The sequence below is a fragment of the Triplophysa dalaica genome, chromosome 12 (genome assembly GCF_015846415.1).
Source record: "Triplophysa dalaica isolate WHDGS20190420 chromosome 12, ASM1584641v1, whole genome shotgun sequence".
Classification (NCBI taxonomy): domain Eukaryota; kingdom Metazoa; phylum Chordata; class Actinopteri; order Cypriniformes; family Nemacheilidae; genus Triplophysa; species Triplophysa dalaica.
The window spans coordinates 23,041,190-23,060,849 of NC_079553.1; the positions used below are offsets into that span (position 1 = coordinate 23,041,190).

Here is a 19,660-nt window from a genome sequence, read left to right on the forward strand (position 1 = left end):
AGAGCAGGACATAAGGAAACTAGTGCAAGAATGAAGGAGGGTCTCTCCCTGAGGACAGAAAGGTCACGCCGTGACGATCATACCCAGCGTTCCAACTGAGACATTTTACCCTCTGAAGGGCTCTTCTGAGTGTCAATCATGGCCTCCATACTGAAGGGTCGTTCCACACTGAACTGAAGGCCTCAAAACTTTTTTCCCTAATGATTGCAGGCTTTACTTTTAAAAGGACTTTGGCGCAACTTTGCAGCAGAAGCTTGCGGATACAGCTACGGCCGGAAGTGGTGCAAAATCTCGCCTTTAATTACAATAAATTACATTAGCTAACGCCTACACATAACCTTACAATAATAAAAAATATAAATCAACTGTTTCAATTGACAAAACTGATGCATTCCCTCTAAACCCATCGCATGAGTATGAATGGAAGTCAGCGGCGCAAAAAGACATGTGTGACCGCGTCTTTAGTCGGTCAATCTCATGAATATTAGTTAGAGAGTGCTATGTAATCGAATGACGTCATCCATAACCCGCCCAATTCTCGTTTATCAACTGCGCATGCGCTACCACGTCCGTTCGGTGGCGTCCAAAGGCACCTTTAGTCATTTATAAACAATAATTCCTGTGATCTACGTAAGTATAGATTTACGTGGTAACATGTATAGTAGCTCTATATAAAGCTGTTGTATAGGTCACATCTGACAGAAGCGCGCGCGCTTTCAGCAAGAGTTACGGAAGAAGGGGCGTTGTGTAAATAGAGTTTTACTGCACGCGAGAGATCAGATTAGATATCTGTCGTCAGTCCGGTTTGAGGTGGAGACTGAGTCTAACGCATAAAATGATCGCGTTTGTGCTGTTAAACAGACTGAGATCCGCCGCAGCTGCGAGCTACAAACTGACGCTTACTGATCCCGTCCGACGCGTCGCGTTCTCTCAGCGTCCAGCGCGATTTTACAGTGCGTTCATGGCGTCTACAGCTCCGATCTTCAGACAGGTGAGATTATAACACACTTCAACCTTCTCTCCCTTCAAACATTTGCTTTGTGCATTATTTTAGAAGTTTAAGTGACTGTTTGTGTGTGTTTTGTGTATCGAAAGTGTCGCAACAGGAAGTAAATGCAGCAAATTGTAATTAATATATGAACAAATATGATGTTTGATATGTTGCATTAACTTGCATAGAAACAAAGACACAAAATGACAAATATTTGAAAAGTTTGGTTCCAAAATGATGTAACATCGTTTTTAAACATTTTCTAAAATCATGTTTTGTATTATGTCATCGTGTTTTTATTGTGTTAGTTAGCAGTATTTTCAGTTATTATGAAACCAAACCAAGTGCCATTTGATTGATAATAGTTGGAATGCACAATGAAAAGCCTGATTTTTAACCCATGTTAAAAACACGTTATCTCCTTTTGTGCTCAAACTCTTCACGTGTTTCCTGAAGAGAAATCATTTTCAGACGCACACAGCGGAGTTTACATTTGTTTTCTGTTGATCGTTTAACAACATGCACGAATAAAATAAACATTCAACAAGTTTTTACAAACAAATTCAATTATTGAAAAGACAAATAAATGAAGTCACAGTAAAGTGCAGTTGTTTTTATTAATGTCAGAGTAGAGTTTCTCTTCCAGAAGTTTTCTCTGTTTAAGAGTCAAAATGTTTTCTGCTGCTCAGAATCAACTAACTTATCACAGATTCTGTCACTTATTGATGTTTATGGCTGTAGAATGTGTGTGATGTGATGTCGTTGATGTATTTACTGTATTAACTGGTGTTATATTAAATCATAGTGGTGTGTGTGTGAGTTACAGTGTTGTATGTATGAATGGAATGAAGTTCAGCTGACTCACTGTGACTCTCTCTGATAATGATAATGATGATGTTATTTTTATAGCTGTTTGAAGCTGAAAGCAGCACGTACACATACCTGCTGGCTGACACAGACACCAGAGAGGCCGTGCTGATAGATCCTGTGCTGGAAACTGTGGACAGAGACCTGAAGCTCATCACTGAGATGGGTCTGACGCTCAAAGTCGCAGGTAAACATCATCATCACACACAAACACACATGTGTTGTGTTTCCATCATTTATGAGCCATAGACATAAACACAATGACTTTCATACTGTGCAAACTGTGCATTCTACACCCTAAACTCAACTCTCAGAAAAAACTTTCAGAATTTTTACATTTTCAAATAAACATGATTGATTTATTAGCGTTTTTTCTCATGGGGGCCCGAATGTCTCCACAAGGTAAAAAAATGAAAGAGGAGGTAACACACACAGTTTCTGCCAATCTCATATTGATCTTGAGTGCCTATACAGCAGTATTGCGTACTTCATATGTTTGAAGAGTATTTAGTTTGATCACATTTATAAAAGAGAGAAACAGCTGTACCGTTATGTACACCCTAGGAACCCTTGTTACCAAAGAGGAATCCATGTTGCAAAAAACTTTTCTGAAACCTGTATGAACGCTGGCGGAGTGAATGGAGCACAGATTTACTTCATCATTCGTTTTTGATAAGTTGACCATGTTAAGCTTGAGATGCCAGCACGTTTAACAGTGTGAAGAAGTCAGAACGCATGAAAGAGCACGTTACCTCATCTTTAAGTTTGTCAGGTTTTGGGTTTACACACGCACAGAGCGCTTCATATCGTGAGGGGTTCAGTTTTCTGTCATCAGTTCATTATTCTGTGGAAGCACACTATACCTTTGACCTCTGAAGCTTTATCTCTAATATAAAAAACACTTCATAAAACTAGACTGCAGAAACAACTGTTATAAAATGTGTACCTTTGTACCTGGTAATGAAATCTTTTCAAATTCTCTAATGCCCCTCCCTCTCAGCTGTAAGCACCGCCCACATTTAGAAATGAAGCTTTCATATAAACTAAAGCATTGAAGTCAGACAGTGTCTCACTGAGAATCACATATCAGTTGAGGCTGAAATACACTACAAGCCCATTAAAATCTGAACAGATAAAAGAAACTAGACATCACACACTTGCATGCTTTTTGAATGTTTGCATAGAAAAAAATATGATAAAATCTGTATACTGGCGCAGACTATATGCAACAACTCCAGACTGAAAATCCGAGCAAATGTCTTGTAGTGCGTTCCAGCCATTAGGTGGTGCAGGTCAGTTTGTCTGATGATGATGAGATGTGTGTGTGTGTTTTCTGTCAGTAAACACTCACTGTCATGCGGATCACATCACTGGGACGGGACTGCTGAAGAAGAAAATGTTTGGACTGAGGAGCGCCATCTCCAAACACAGCGGAGCCGCAGCAGACATTCAGCTCTCAGATGGAGACCGCATCACTTTCGGCAAACATGTAAGAAAGCGAGGTGTGCTCTGATTGGCCAGTTCACCAGTGTGTAGTGATTGGTGGAATACTGCAAGCGCGTGAGGGAAATGTAACGCATCTGACCATATTTGGAACATCAGGTTCCTCTTCAATTGTACTGACAGGTACACCACCTTACTTGTGTGTACATTTGGGCGGTCTTAGTCACATCAGACCACCAACTGATGTAGATTTGTGGAGGTGTGATTACACGAGGTGTTTGAGACAGGTCTGGATGAGCATTCACTATCACATAGAATGACTCTTTTGTTCCCACACTTTCATTTCTGCAATTTTACATATACAGATACAAATACTAATACATGCATGGGCAAAAACATGTATTCGCTCCATATGACCCCTTTAATTCACATAAATGTCCGTCTTGCCTGGTCTGTTATTACCTGACCTCTTAGTACTGCATTTCTGTAGCATAAGTGCTATTTTGTCCACATATGATATCTGCACCGTTAACTCAGAGCTCTGGATTAGTGATGTGGGTTTGGTGCCTACAATATGCTACAGAATGCTTAGGAATGCGCTAACACTGAAAAAACACATAAATGTGATGCACACACGATGAAGTGTGTCTTTATAACATTTGTTTAACAGTCAGTTTTGCAGGTCTGATGTTTCACTGATTAAATTATTATAGTCCATGTGAACCAAAAGTTGCGATCGTATTAATTTCAGTATTCTGACACATTTCTGTGGGTTGTTGCTAGAAGGGATACAGCCACGGCCGGAAGTGCTGCTAAATCTCGCCATATAATTACAGCACAATAAATGACATTAGCTAACACCTACACCTGCCCCAATCCTAAACATAACCTTACAATAATAAAAATATTTATCAACTGTTTTCAGCGTGACAAAAATGATGCGGTATTGAAGTGCGCATGCCTGACCCCAGAGGAGGTAGCTGTATCCCTTATAGTCAATATCATTTCCGTTTAAAAAGGGAATTTCAAAGGAGAAAACCAGTGGGTGTGGCTTGTGTTATTCTCTACAAATTGATTGGATGTGTAAAACAGATGTTGCATTGATTTTAAAATGAAACTGACAGCAGACTGACAGTTGAAGGGGAGGAGTTAACAGAGGCTCTGCCCACGCCTTCTAATTTGTGTCATGTCAGAGCACAAGTGCATTTTCAGATTTTAACTGAAGATTATGAGGCTACATGGATTTTAAAAAGAACCTGACCACATTGATTAGTTATTAACTATAAATGCTGTTATATTTCATGAAAAAATAAGAAGAATTGTCATTTTTTTATTTCACAATTTAAAATGACTTGTGCACCACCCCACAGAGCTCGATGACCAGCACCTGCCTGGAGTGAGATGTGAAGCGCTGATGGTCTTATCATTACGTCTCTTATCATGTCATAACTCGTGACTTTTGATCTGTTCAGAATCTGATGGTGTTGGAGACGCCTGGACACACAGACGGTTGTGTGACGTATGTCACTGAAGATCACAGCATGGCCTTCACCGGTGACGCTCTGCTCATCAGAGGCTGCGGACGAACCGATTTTCAACAAGGTCACTGGATTATTACACTTACATCAACACTATATTTCTGACTGAATCTATCTACAAAACTGAAAAAAATATATCTCCAAATATTTCCTGTGGCTCAGTGGTTAGAGCATGCAACACCACACACATGCTAAATAAAAACTAATGTATAGTACAATGCAAAGCGTTTGCCAAATGCAAATATATATATTTTTAATTCTGCAGTTTATGATAATCAGTTTATATATTTGCCAAATGAAAAGAACATAAAAATTCTAGCATTACTTGTTTAAAATCATTATGAATATATAGCAAATATATCAATTATATATATATAAATCATTTTGTTGCTCAATGCCTGTGTGTTTTCAGGTGTGATTGGGCTTATGGAGTTGTTGTACAGTAAGTGTCCACACGATGGCAGTGCAGTAAAACTCTTTCTGTGTCTCATCTCAGGCTGTCCTAAGAGATTGTACCAGTCCATCCATGAGAAGATTTTCAAGCTGCCTGGGAGCTGTTTCATATATCCCGCACATGACTACAAGGGTACAGGGATTTATTATCAATTATTATCCAAATTCTATTCCATTCAATGAACACCAGAGAGCAAGATGAGTGTAGTGTTGTAATACACATATGTTACGTGCCGTTGTGTGGATTATTACTAAACATACACATAAACACAAGATGAAGGAGTTGCCCAACTTATCACAGTCACCATAGTTTATATTCCTGCAAAACATATAAAAACACAAAGCAACACATTCTCTCCTGTGAAAAGAAATGTAAATCTCTGCAGGTTTAACAGTCGGAGGCTGTGCAGGTCACTGGTATAAAACCACCCTTGATTTTAGCAACAGAAATGTCGACTAGATCACAAAATTGACCCAATCATCATCATCCAGGACCAGACCATCTATGAGCTCTTTGACTTGTTGTTTATCTTCAGGTCAGACGGTGTCCACTGTGGACGAGGAGAAGAAGTTTAATCCACGCCTGACAAAATCACTGGATGAGTTTGTGAACATCATGAACAATCTGAATCTGCCCAAACCCAAGAAAATAGGTACAGCACTGATTTCTGATGACGGCTTAATATAATGACGGGATGAGTATTGACACGTCGTGTGTGTGAATGAGTAGATCCAGTCCTGACAGGTGCTTTTATTCCGGTCTGACCGGATGAGGTGTGGCATGTTGCTCAAAGTGAAAAAGACGAACAAATTTCTTTTCCTCGCCTGAAATGTTCCTATTTTCACAAGTTTTTACGTCTTAAATCCACAGATATATCAGTGCCTGCAAACCTGGTCTGTGGACTTCATGATGTTTGAATGTGAAGAGCCGAAGAATATGATGAACATGATCTGATTTAATTCTGATGTTTTACTACTACAGCACACATACATGTTTTACAGTTATTGCCTTTAAACCAGATGGAGATTATTGATTCATTGGTTGAGCTGGAGTGATGCAGGATTGAAAGGAGTGAAGAGTGAATCACATTATGTCTTTATCTGCCCGACAGAAGAATGATTTAGACTCATCAGATATTATTCTTTATATCAGCCCTGAATCACACAACATAATGATAAATATTCCTCTTCTCTATGGGACACAAACACTTTCACCTCAGAAATGATTTTATGCTTGAGATAATCAGAGTGCAACTGCAATCTTTAATGTAATTTGTAATCTTGACTAGATGTAAAACTAATGTCATGATTTCTTAAGGGAACTGTCAAATAATGCATATTTAATCTTTGTAATAAATAGTTTTGTGAAACAACCACTGTGTGTATGTGTGTGTGCCTGTCTGTGTGTGTTTGTGTTTGCGCATGTGTGTTTGTCTGTGTGGGTGTTTGTCTGTTTGTGCGCACGTGTGTGTGTGTCAGATGAGAACTGGTGTCTGATTGTGCAGTGTCTTCAGGAGAGACAGTCAGCAGCTGCACTTGTGTGATTTGCAAGTGAAATCAGGTGAAAGTTTACTCTCAGCTCAACACTGTCACTATCTAATGTTGTTGTGCTGGTATATCAACAAGTTTTTCTTTTGGATAAACTCTCACTTTAAAGTCGTCACGCCAGTGAGCGCCCAGTGTCCTTTATTTCGAGGGAACTCAATGACAGGACGTGAACAGGAGAACACTGTGAGCTTTTACTGTTTGAATGATAATCACAGACACACGACGTGTTCTTTAAGCCACAAAACCAAAGTCACATGACGAAACTGATGCTCTCATTACACACACTCACCTCTGGTGTTAATAGGGCGTGACACTGTGTAGTGTACTGCAGATTTAGAGCTGTCAGCTGTCTATTCAGGGTACTTCTGTCCAGTCAATCTGATACTCTTTCTCTCTCTCTCTCTCTCTCTCTCTCTCTCTCTCTCACACTCTCTCTCTCTCTTTCTCTCTCTCTCTCACACTCTCTCTCTCTTTCTCTCTCTCTCTCTCTCTCTCTCTCTCACACACTCTCTCTCTCTTTCTCTCTCACTCCCTCTCTCTCTCTCTCTCTCTCTCTCACAGTGAGTTATATCTGCACATTCACACTCATCTGTAAACACCATTAACACACACTTCAGTTAGAATGTTGAACATGTGTGTAATGTGTGACTTGTGTGTCCTCTGGTCCCTCACCACATTCTCTATCTATATAAATGCTGTACTGACTTCATATCGTAATGATGAAAACTATTTAATGTTCAAGTTCTGCCTTTAATAATTTTTGAACTTTATATTTTATCCAAGATATTTATTATACATAGAAATGACCCTTAACCTTAGTTATACTCTCCGATAACTGTTTTCATTTTAACATGATTATTAAATGTATTCGTCATTATGTGTATTGTATTATCAATAATTAACTCAGTTTATAATGTGATTAAAATCTTAATGTTGTGAGTTCAGTCGCTGAGGGTTTAGTTCGCTTTCACTTCACCTGTTGACGGGCGTTCGACATTATGGGCTGTGTGTCCTCCCCCCTCCCGAGTGAGCTGCTCATCTAGACCGAGTTTTCAGGACTCATATTCGCGCGCTAGAAAGCGTCAGGGGCTCGAGCTGCTGTCTAGTTAGGGCGCTGACTCGTGTTTGAGACGCCGCCCGTGGACACGCCGCTGACTCCTCGCGTTCACTCGCGCTGAGCGAAAGTTGGAAATCGCGATCACTGTATCGATTCTTATCGCGGTAAAGAGTTCTTTAAACTTCACGAATATATTTCTCTTCGTCTCGTGTGATCAGGATTTAATGTTGTGGATTGTTGACTGCGGATGTTTTGAACAGGTAAGATGTTTATTGATCGACAGTTAACACCTGAGGTAACGTTCACTTCACGCTTTTCTCTTCGGTCTCTTCAGTTTAAGATAAAAACTTTATTCATAAAAGGTTTAATTCGTGACTGCGTGAGTGATTGACAGATGTGTTGTTAGTGATTGACAGGACTTATTTTCTTCTCAGCAACCGGTTTCTGCTCTTTCTCTTTTCTTTATTATTAACGGTCATTAAAGCTCTCAGTGCTCGATTCAGAGACCTTTTTTACCTTCATTATGGTTATAAATGACCATGTTTTTTTTGCTATGTTGTGGTAATATCATGCCTTTATACTTTCCATGTCCATTTTATGGATGTGGTGTACGTTAAGTCTTTAAGTATTATGGTATTGTGTGAAAGTAAAATACTCGACATGTTTTGTAATGCAGTAACAGATCAGGAGTGTTTCATCAATATAATATAGTCATTAAATAATGTACATGTGTGATTTATTGATATTATTGATCAGCAGCGCCCTGTTCTCTCTTCAGGTGATTTGTTTGTTCTGTTTCAGTGTCAAAGGTCACACATATATCTGTCCATTGATTGGTTTATGAGAACTGACCTGTTTGTTATTCTCTCTTAACTAGTGATGAGCGGTGTGATGTGATGAAGAGGACATGTTGAGCGAAGGTGGAGGCCACAGGTGAGTGTTACACCTGTGAGGTGTGTTGAATCATTCTCTCTCTCTCTATCTCTCACTCACTCTCTCTCTCTCTCTCTCTCTCTCTCTCTCTCTCTCACTCTCTCTCTTTCTCTCTCTCTCTCTCTCTCTCTCTCTCTATCTCTAACTCTCTCTATCTATCTATCTATCTATCTATCTCTCTTTCACACTGTTGGGAAAGTCAAGCTGTCGGTGTTTTGAATGTGTTTATGAGAGCTGCTCACCATGACAAACTTCACCTGAACATCAGCCTTTCACAGGTAAACCACATTATCATTATTAAAAGCTTCTGATATCTTCAGACGTAAATCTATAATAATCTTCTACAGTATGTTTGTGAACACAGTAAGGTTGAACACATACAGGTTTTAAGCGGGAGGAGACATGTAAATATCACACTATACTATACATTGCAATAGTTTAGATTTAGATTTAGATTTTGTTAAATAAGTGCTGCAGAAGTACAATGGTATCACAGCATATTCTCTCAGTGCACCGCAGTATCGACTCAGTGTTTTTTCTAAGGGATTTGGCTCTGGGTTCAGTTCTAAACTGGTTTTGCAAGGAGCTTTGTTGGTTTTGATTGAAGTCTCAGTGAAATTTGTGTTGTTTTTTAGGAACGGTGGGTTTTGTGGCAGCACGTGGAAGCTGTTTTGTTGACATAAATGCTTCAGGTCTATTCCACTGTCTACAACACAACACCCACCGTTGTGTCCTTGTTTGTGCTATTGTGGAGAATTGATGGAAGAAATGTGCTTCACACTCTTTCTCTAACTGAATCTTCTGCTTTTGTTTCGTGTCACGATTGCCCAGAAATCACCAGAACTTTCACATCTGCAATCCATCCTGCTCGATCACTAAAGTGTTTTTGAGGACTTGGACCTATTCTGTCCTGCATTGGTTGTGTTTGTTTGCATCTTAAAGGGACAGTTTACACAAAGATATACATTCTGTCATCATTTATTCTCTCATGTGGTTGTAAATCTGTATGTGAGTCTTTTTTCAGTGGAACAACTAGAAGATACTTTGAGGAATGTCTCTGTGGTTTAGAATTCATAGATTTCTCTCACTCTCTCTCTCTCTCTCTCTCTCTCTCTCTCTCTCTCTCTCTCTCTCTCTCTCTCTCTCTCTCTCTCTCTCTCTCTCTCTCTCTCTCTCTCTCTCTGTCTCTCTCTCTCTCTCTCTCTCTCTCTCTGTGTGTGGAAACATGAAACTGGTCTGTGACATTTTACAAGTCACTTCCTCCTTCACAACCGTGTGTGTGTGCTGCTGATATCAGAGGTTTATATTTATCCGTACAGAGTCCTGTTTTCCTAATAAGGTTCTTCAGTAGGAAAGAGGGCATGATGGGAAAGAGTGTGGACAATGACGCATGCAGGGTCTGTTCCCACACTGTTGTCTTTTGTTGTATGTGGTGTTTAGAGAGAAAGAGAGCGATACAGGTGGTGAAGTTCACAGACGGTCCGATACAAAAGATTTGATGAAACAGAGTTTATATTCCAGTCGGTTGTAAGAACACCTGTATATGAGCTGAAGAGAAACTCGCTCGACACTTTCACTTTCATCTTTTCTGTCAGGTGAAGACAACGCTGGTTCTTTTGTAGCTCTGTTGAGCGTTGATCTCATACAGAAATGAACCCTCGACTTCCTACAGTTACCAGGAAATTTGAAACTGTGGCTATACGAATGGAAATCAATCCACCAAAAAACAAGATGACTACTACACTTATGACTTTAATATTTAAGACTTACATCACTAAGGGATTACATATTAAAAAACTTAATTCTAATATCAGTTATGTAAGAGCTAATGTACAGACAGCCGGTTGTTATGTCAGAAATAAGGGTCTTGTGTCACACTGAAGGGGCTAATTTCATGATAACAGCCGGCTGCTTGTACATTATCCCGCTTATTACACGTCTACTTGACGCATGAGAGAAAAACTGGACATGAAATGTGAATTTGAAATATTTATTAGCTCATTTTGACCGAATGCAGACCTTACTTTAAGGTAAGAAACGACATTCAAATGTCACGGACAGGCAATTTGGGTTAATCATTAGTAAATATAATGTCATAAATGTTATTAAAAGCAGATTTATATTTAATTTGTTAAATCTGCATCCGTATTACCGTGTGTTATTTGTTTTGAGCGGTTGTTATCTGGGAATAACAAACCTGCAAATGTCGCGACTGGCTAATGAGAATCAAGCATTTCAGTGAGCCATGTATTAAGTCAAAATATTTTTAAATAGAAGTAGAAATGTGTCCTTGTATTTAATTACTTATCTATTTTGATGATATTTACTGTGATTGTTAGTATCTAACTAGTAAAACTGGTGAAGTTCTTGTAGTTATTGTTTGACTGGAGGACCAGCAGAGCTCTTCAGTAATAACAGGGCTGATCACTGTGCATGACCTCACTGGTTAACCCAGTGTAGCGGGTTAATCTGGTTAAAGAGAACACATCTGCACCCAACGTCTTAACAGAAAATATATTCTGGTTACCAATCATACAGAGAAGCTTCCCACAGGAGAACGTGGTTTGGCTTGGATGTTTCTCTTTGATAGCTCAGAAGATTTGAGGGAGATCTCAGTTGTGTTTCGTGGAAGTCTTAAAATTGCTCTGGGAGAATTAAAAAAGAGAAACAGATGAAGAATACGGAGTTGAGTATTTGAGATCTTCACTAATATTGACTTTTGATTGCAGACAAGACAAATCTGAGCTCAGTTTGACACATTGTTGACATCTCGTCTTGAACTCTCATGAAAGATCTCATCTGTGACTTTTGGCTTTCACTGTAGACATGTTATTAGCATGTTATGTGTTCACGTGTGGTCTCACACATTACTAATGTCCATTCATGTTTCATTAGACATGCCTAGACACAACATGGATCTCCAGAGGAGTCAGTGGGAGCCTGTCCAGAAATCACCTTGGATCACGCGATTGGTCGCGGAGCAAAGTCCCGCCTCTTCAGGAGCGGAGTCAGACACCGAGGGCAGCAGCACAGAGAGTGAACGTGTAAATCACATCTTTCCTCTTAGAACTGACCCGAGCAGCTCCACCTGCTGTGTGTAAACCACTCCCGCTCTCTCCGTCTCTTTCACAGTCTCAAATCAAAGAACCCAGAAGAGAAGCTGCAAAGTCCGTGGCGTCACCCTCAGTGGTACAACAGCGAATCACAGAGCTCGACCAACAGAGAGAGGAGCTGAAAATCGAGGTGAGCGGAAGTGAGCTCATCATCATCATCATCATCATGTGTGTTAAGTGGAAGTGAGGTCATGTTTCTCTTCTGCAGCTGCAGCTGGAGGTCGCGCTGCTGCAGGGAGAGCTGCAGACGGAGCAGGAGCGTCTGCGCAGACACACAGAGCAGCTGCAGGTGTTGCAGGAGAAGGACAGACAGAGAAAGTGCCAGCGCTTGGCCTGCAGACAGAAGGTTTGTGTTTGCTACAGATGGATCTGGATGATGATGAGTAATGGGGAGATTTGACTGATCCTCAGTTTGTCCCAGGAGCGTGTGCAGCTGGAGAAGGAACGTCTGAAAGTGGAGGAGATGAAGAGCAGGTGTGACGAGCTGGAGAAACAGATTCCCACACAGCCGGAAGACCTGCGAGAACAGATGCTGCTTCAGCTGAAGAAGGTGACAAACCGCTCGTCACTTTATCATCACTGCACTACAACACACTGACAAATTTAGTTTTGTTATTTATGTTGAAGGGAATGGACACTTTTTTTTTAAAAGATTGAACCACCAGAGTAAAAAAGAGCAAACAGCTCTAAATGAAATAAATTGAGATCCAGGTTGAGGACAGATAAAAGTTCCCTTTGCTGGAGATGAAACCCAACTGAATTCAATTGCTCTATAACTCATGGCCTCAACTAGTGACAAAAATAATGTTTAAAACACAAGAGCCTCAAAACTCAAGACAAGCGCTTGATGAAATTGTGTGTGCAAAACCTGATTTACTACACGTGAGAAACATTCATCTGATGATGGACGAGCGTGTTTGGGTTCACGGACATAAACTCTTGGTGTATTTCAGGACAGAGATGCTTTTGAAGTGTCGTTGAGAACGTTTGAAGACATGGAGTTTCGTGTTCTGGAGTTGGAAAGCGGAGTAGAAGACGATGGAGAGGAGGGCGAGAGGAGCACGTGTGAGACGGTGATAGAGCAGGACATCTCCAGAGTCCAGCAGAACCTCCACACATCACAGGTCAGCTGACACCCATTTCACACATGAAGATTATCAGACTGAACTTTGTTTACAACAAGCTGAACTTTACAGACTAAAGTCTGACTGTAAATGATGTTCTGCGTGTTACAAGCACATCTGGATGTATGTAAATGTAATATGATTCAAATGGGCATCTAGAGTATCTGTGCCTAGTGACGTCCATCATCTCTGAGTTCACACTACACACGCCTCCATCTCCTCATTGACTCAGCTGTCACCTCTGACCCCGAGCTGTCAATTCACCAAACACCTTCACCCTGACACCAGAGCCTGCTGCTGAAGCGTCTGATGATGTAATGCTGTTGTGTGTCTGTTTTCAGGAGCGGGTCACACAGCTGGAAGAACAACTGATGAAGATGGAGAAAGAGCGAGACGATGAGCTGAACTCCCTCAGACAGGAGAAAAGAGAGCTCCTTCACAGATCCCAGAGGGTAACAGACTCACACTGACGGGGTGATGCGGGCGGTTGCTAGGGCATAGCTGTGCAGTTGCTAGGGTAATTTGTTAATGTGTTGATGTCTGGTTTGGGTTCTTACTGAAACAGCGTGTGACATGTGCCAAAGTGTTGTTTTATTTCTTTGCTAAAATCAAATTTCCTTGTTGGCTTTATTCAATCACAGACGTGAGTCCTGATTGGCGTAGAGCAGGGAGACATCATCATACGAGAGAGCATTTGATTGGATATAGATCTGTGTAGTCTTGTATATTTGTGTTGTGTAAGAGTTTACATGAGAAACATACAGTTTATCTGCTAAAGCAAACAGACGTGTGTTCAACACTATCAAAACCCAACATGGTGTTTAATATTGACTGATCTGAAGTCAGCCGATCTGATTGTTACTGTGAGCAACACTACTGTGACCTGCTGTGAGCAGAGCATTATGGGTTTGTGTGACTGAACATACGGCATTTATGATGAAAAAACACGTCTGTCACTGAAAGAACATCATGAGATCACATGGGTGGAGAGAGAGAGAGAGAGAGAGAGAGAGAGAGGGAGTTTATGTGTGAGAGAGAGGGCAGCATTCACAAGAGGGCAGGACGAGATAGAACACACACGTACTGATCATCATGCAGCAAAACTCTACACAAATCCTGGTGAGTTTCAGTGTGTGTGCGTGTGTGTGTGTGTGTGTGTGTGAGAGAGAGAGAGATAGTGTGTGTGTGTGTGTGTGTGTGAGAGAGAGAGAGAGAGAGATAATGTGTGTGTGTGTGTGTGTGAAAGATTGCATGCATGATAGTGTGTGTTTGTGAGAGAGAGTATGTGTGTGTGTCCTGGCAATGATAGTAATAATATGAATACTTTTAAAACCCGTCAGGACATTTTGCATCCTTATATGAAAAACTGCTTATAAATCTAAATTAATGATGTTCATTTGAAATGTTCAAGCGCAGGTTTTTTGGTGTTTGATGGGACAGTGTTTGTGTGATGATTGAGTTTATGACTGATGCTCATGAGAACGTCTGTCTGTCAGAATGTGCTGTGAAACCTGCAGATCCTTTTTACTCATGTGTGTGTGACTCAGAGAGAGAGAGATTTAACTCTATCATCACTATTCTCACTAGCTGTGCGTTTCACTGAACACGAGTCTCTCAGGATGTTCACACTACAGACCATAACTATAAAAGTCACATTTGAATAGTCATTGTAGATTTAAGAGAATATCAGAGTTCACAACTGTAGCGCTAGTTACACAGTGAATGATATTGTCAGCTTTGCTTTCAGACTCCAGTGATGAATGATAAACATGTCTGGTGGATCTCTGACTTTGTGTGCTGATTGTGTTTATTATGTGAATTAAAGACAGTTTCAGTCAGGAAGTTATGTGATTGTGGCGGGACAATATACTTTAAGAAATACTATATACTATAGTCTAAGCAAACTGGAAATATATATGCTTTACATCCCAAAGCACGAGAGAGAGAGATAGAGAGACACCACCATGTCCAATCAGATTTTGGAGGAAAGATGCCTTTTTTATTGCTGTTACACTCCAGGGTGAGATCTAAGAAATAACATGATATCATTTTTACCCTAGCAACAACCATTCAGTTTACCTTAGCAACCACATAGTCCTGACAACCACACACAACATGCTGATGTAAAGACAACTGTTGTCATCCAAATTTCATTATATTAACAATGGATTTTTTTTGACAAATTCTAAGACAACATTGCATATTTCCTTCAATCGGAATTCAATCCCATAAGGCATTGACTTGATGCAACCGAAGAGAGAAAAACATGTGCTGTGGATGTAACTCTGACACTGTTTGGAAGCAGCGCTGATTGTTGTGTGATCTTGTGTGTTTGGTTGTCATTGCAGCTGCTTTATTAAAGCGTGTTTAGGTTTTTAGATTTACAGACATGACAGATGCGTCATGTGCACACTAAACATCAAGGACATTTTGTCTTTGTAGATTTTAAAAGAGAAGAAGCCTCTCACCGATTGGTCCAACATTACCAGCTCCACCCCCTGCGTGATGTCACTGTCCCCCGTGAGCGTTCACAGAGCGGCACAGGTAGGTTCAGTTGTTTGACATGTGTGGATGTGTGTTTATTTAACGCGCTGAACGTGCTGTTGAAATGTGTCCAGGACTCACTGAAGGAGGCTTCCGGTTTCCCCCGTAGACGTAGCTCGCACAGGAAAGTCCCAGACAGACCTCTCTCTGCACAAGGTGAGCGCATCAATCAACGTGTGATGAAACACACCGACACAATGAAGCTCAAACAGCAGTTTTTATTGAACGAAAGAAGAGAAAGTGCAGCGGTTTGTTCTGGCGTATTACTTGTGTAAAGCTTCAGGATTAAAGGTGTGTCTGTGAGGATTACTGGAAGAACAAGTGGAACCACTACAGTCCTGCGTCTGGTTTACATGAGTCCTTCATCTCCTGAATAACATCAACACAACAACTACACACACACACACACTACAGACAATGTTACACACCACCCCTGTAGTGTATGTGTGTGTTGTGTGTATGTTTGTTTCAGGGTGTGTTTGAAGGTGTGTGTGTGTGAGTCAGTCTTGATAATCTAATGCGATGTTTAAACAACACTATCAGTAAGTAAGATATCTTTTAAATGAATTATGGGATGTGACCTCGTTATATTGCTCATGGGCAATTTCATACGAAGGTCATCCTTACCATGAATAAGAACACAAATTTAACCATCCTACCGAGAACATTTGATTGTTTAAATAGCCATGTCAAGGTTTTAAAGAATAGCCAAAATTGTCATGGTTGATATTTATTCCTCACAAGTGGGCACATATAAAAGTTTAAATATGAACTCGGTTTTAAAGTTAAAACTGGTGTATAGACTGATATTTGTCCGACGTCTTTAGTCAAATATAAACAGATATTTCTATATACTGTTTATATTTCTAGTCTATATCCCTTATTAATCCCTGATCTCTTTGTAAGGTGCTCTGGATAAAAGCGTCTGCTAAACGACTAAATGTGAATGTAGTCTTGACTGAAAATGTCACACCTCTGCATGCTCGCTTTGTGTTTTAGATGCTTAAGTCTGATGGGATGAGCTGTGTGTGTAAATCCATTGTATAACACAAATAATCACACACCTGTGTCTATATCACACTGCTGTGTTGTCTGACCTACAGGTGATGAACTTCTTGAATGTTTGTGTGTGTGTTGTTTTAGTGTTGGTGAGGATGACTCCAGCCAAACAGAGCAGTGATGTCGTGTCCCCTCGTCTTCATCACTCCTCTCACAGACTGAGTAACGGACTGAGAATGGGTCACAGCGACTCCTCACAGACGCCCTGCAACAGCACAAACACCTCCCGCGCTCCCAGGTGAGACAGAACATTTCCTGAAAAACTGCTCATCTGTATTTCTAGTATCCATTATTTTCTTGGAGCTCTGTCTGTGGTCTGATCACGTGACCTCTCGTCCCCACAGTCCTCAAAGTCTGCTGGATCTGGTGGAGATGGAACGGAAGGTCAGAGAAGCCAAAGCAGAGAGAGAGCGTCTGCTGAGAGAGAGAGTGAGAGACTGACACACAGACAGTTGATACACGTGACCCTTTACACTGATCAGAATATCACTTTATTTATCACCTCCTGTCCTGCATGCTCATTGGTCAGTTCAGCTTTACACTTCACAGGAACAGTCGATATTTGCACCCCAGGTCTATAAGGGATTGTTTCTGTCACTTCATGAATTTTATTTGTACATTTTAAGAGAAACCTGCTGTGCTCGTTCGGTTAAGATTGTGTGGTTTGTCACAATGATGTTATGTGCTGGAGGATAATCAGATTTTGTGTGGATGCAGGAGGAACGCCGCCATCTGCTGGAGGAAGAACAGAAACAGAGACGGAGAGATGTTAACTCTTTAATAGTACAGACACATGAATCAACAGCAGAAACTAACGCTGAACAACACAACTCAACACACAGCACACAGCTGGAGGTGCGTCTGCTGTTTTCTCAATTGTTTGTGTTATTCATGCTTTTATTGTGTTGGGTCATCCTTGTCGTTCAGCAGAGCGTCCCGCTTTCTCTGAAGGCAAACTTTGACCTGCGCTGTCATGTGGAGGCTCTGGGTCACAACGTGAGCGGATGCATGGGAGTGAATTTGTCTCCGCGGAGGTGCGGCGGCTTTCTGACTAAGCGTGGAGGTCGCGTGAAAACATGGAGGAGAAGATGGTTCATCTTTGACCTGGACCACCAGCGCCTGGCGTATTACACTGGTGAGAACCTGAACCACACAACTGAGTTATTTCTGGAGATCAGTGAATCACAGAGACCTGAGGAGCTGGAGCTGTTTGGTTCCTCGGCCAGATAACAAATACCCAGAACACCTGAATGACTGCTCATTACACATCATGACGTAACATGATGCCACACAGCGAGAACGCCCATCATTTATAACGTCATCAGCACATTCCCTCCTTTATGTTTTTATTAAATACATCACAATTGTCTGTCCTTTATTAAATACATGTTCATGTTTTCTCAGAACTGGATGAGAAGAAACTGAAGGGGGTGATTTATTTTCAGGCTGTTGAGGAGGTTTATTATGATCATCTGAGAACAGCCACGACAGTGAGTCTTATTTTTTTATCAAAACTGTAGTGCAACTCCAAAACTGCATCAATTACTATTTAAGTTATTCATATAAATATAAACAATAAAAACTGACTGTGGTCATTATGTGAGGGCTGTCATAATCGACACTTCTTAATTATTGTGGCCACTGGCCAGGAGAATTCATGTTGTTATTGCCATATCTATATCAATATTTAAAGCCGTTTTCAAATTTTGAGGGCCACAAAAAATATTGACACTTTGGGCCCAATTTGGATATTTTCACTCAGGGGTGTAGTCACTTATGTTGCCAGAGGTGTAGACATTAATGTCTGTGTGTTGAGTTATTCTGAGGGGACGGCAAATGTTACACTGTTATACAAGCTGTACACTCACTACTTTACATTGAAGCACAGTGTCATGTCTTCAGTGTTGTCACATGAAAAGATATAATCAAATATTCACTCAAATGTGAGGGGTGAACCTACTTCTGTGAGATACTGTAAAATTTGTATTAAAACAAAGTTGATATATAAAGATCCAGTGTACTCTCGGCATGTCTGTAATGAAACAGTGTTCATGTTTAAACTTTCATTTGTCCATGTTTGTGTGTGTGTTTATGTCAGTCTCCGCGGCCGAGTCTCACCTTCTGTGTGAAAACATACGAGCGTCTTTTCTTCCTGGTGGCTCACAGCGCTGAAGCCATGAGGATCTGGATGGATGTGATTGTGACGGCCACAGATGAGCACAGCAGATACTGACCAGCAGTAAACACACTGTTCAGTGCATTCAGTGTTAAATGTCAGCTCTGTTACTGTCCTCTACTGTTACACCAACAGAACAACATCAAACGCTGCACTGGGTTAAATTTCTTACACATTATTTATTATTGTCACAAATATTGTATATTTTGTAATGGTGGGAATTGGGGGATAAAAATGAATGACTGTTATGTTATGAAACATTTACATTCCAAACAGTTTGTGGGGACTTCTGCATGTGCCAAGGACTGATTCATGTCAAACCAATTGAATGGTTGATGAAAATGATTTGCCAAGAATATTTACAAACAATAACAAAATAAAAATGCTGTTTTTGTTATTTAATGTGACTAAATTGTTCTTGTAAAATACAATGTGGCCTTTTAAAGTTGTATATTAGATGTATATGTTCTATTGTTCAGTGGATGAGAAGGCTTTTTGTATGTTTTGATGTTGTTAAGTGATATGAATGGAAACACCACTGAGTCCAGTCAAACCCACAGGAGATATAAACACTACAATTCATATGTTCATGGTCATGTTCTTTCATTTGATGGTTATTTTAGAATAACAGCAGTCATCACAAATACGAAATAACACAAATGTAACTTTGAGAATTATGTTGTGAGTCAGGAAAATGCAAAATAAAGTGTATAAAAGAATACTAATAAATAAAAAATGAAAGATAATTTATTTCATTACAAAAGTACATTTTATGTATTATTTTGAATGTGTTATGAATTTCTTAAAGAAATGT

The 19,660-nt window shown here is 40.3% G+C and overlaps 2 protein-coding genes across 6 annotated transcripts; both read left to right on the forward strand.

Annotated features, from left to right (window-relative positions):
* The first annotated feature begins 545 nt into the window (after positions 1–545).
* Positions 546–6,665, forward strand: ethe1 (ETHE1 persulfide dioxygenase). The gene is made up of 7 exons (XM_056763520.1): positions 546–991; positions 1,901–2,045; positions 3,199–3,347; positions 4,774–4,903; positions 5,336–5,425; positions 5,829–5,945; positions 6,164–6,665. The coding sequence occupies exons 1-7, from the start codon at positions 836–838 to the stop codon at positions 6,208–6,210; spliced, it is 834 nt and encodes a 277-aa protein (XP_056619498.1). The 5' UTR covers positions 546–835; the 3' UTR covers positions 6,211–6,665.
* A 1,240-nt stretch (positions 6,666–7,905) lies between these two features.
* On the forward strand, positions 7,906–19,596 carry LOC130433598 (pleckstrin homology-like domain family B member 3). Of its 5 annotated transcripts, none has more exons than XM_056763543.1 (16): positions 7,907–8,157; positions 8,775–8,830; positions 11,726–11,874; positions 11,963–12,073; positions 12,152–12,289; positions 12,365–12,493; positions 12,897–13,067; positions 13,409–13,519; positions 15,510–15,611; positions 15,686–15,767; positions 16,755–16,908; positions 17,015–17,099; positions 17,388–17,525; positions 17,598–17,805; positions 18,075–18,160; positions 18,769–19,596. In XM_056763543.1, exons 3-16 carry the CDS (start codon positions 11,728–11,730, stop codon positions 18,901–18,903), a joined length of 1,797 nt encoding a protein of 598 aa, XP_056619521.1. In that variant the 5' UTR covers positions 7,907–8,157; positions 8,775–8,830; positions 11,726–11,727; the 3' UTR covers positions 18,904–19,596. The 5 variants fall into 5 exon arrangements, with proteins under 5 accessions (XP_056619518.1, XP_056619521.1, XP_056619522.1 ...); XM_056763544.1 differs by having other exon boundaries at positions 7,909–8,157; positions 17,601–17,805; XM_056763540.1 differs by having other exon boundaries at positions 7,906–8,157; positions 17,388–17,805.
* Positions 19,597–19,660: the final 64 nt, after the last annotated feature.

Coding starts and splice junctions, on each gene's coding strand:
- ethe1 (XM_056763520.1), top strand. CDS start 836: ATGATCGCGTTTGTGCTGTTAAACAGACTGAGATCCGCCGCAGCTGCG. Junction 992..1,900: donor CAGCTCCGATCTTCAGACAG/GTGAGATTATAA, acceptor TTATTTTTATAG/CTGTTTGAAGCTGAAAGCAG. Junction 4,904..5,335: donor ACGAACCGATTTTCAACAAG/GTCACTGGATTA, acceptor GTCTCATCTCAG/GCTGTCCTAAGAGATTGTAC.
- LOC130433598 (XM_056763540.1), top strand. CDS start 11,728: ATGCCTAGACACAACATGGATCTCCAGAGGAGTCAGTGGGAGCCTGTC. Junction 13,068..13,408: donor AGAACCTCCACACATCACAG/GTCAGCTGACAC, acceptor GTCTGTTTTCAG/GAGCGGGTCACACAGCTGGA. Junction 18,161..18,768: donor ATCTGAGAACAGCCACGACA/GTGAGTCTTATT, acceptor TGTTTATGTCAG/TCTCCGCGGCCGAGTCTCAC.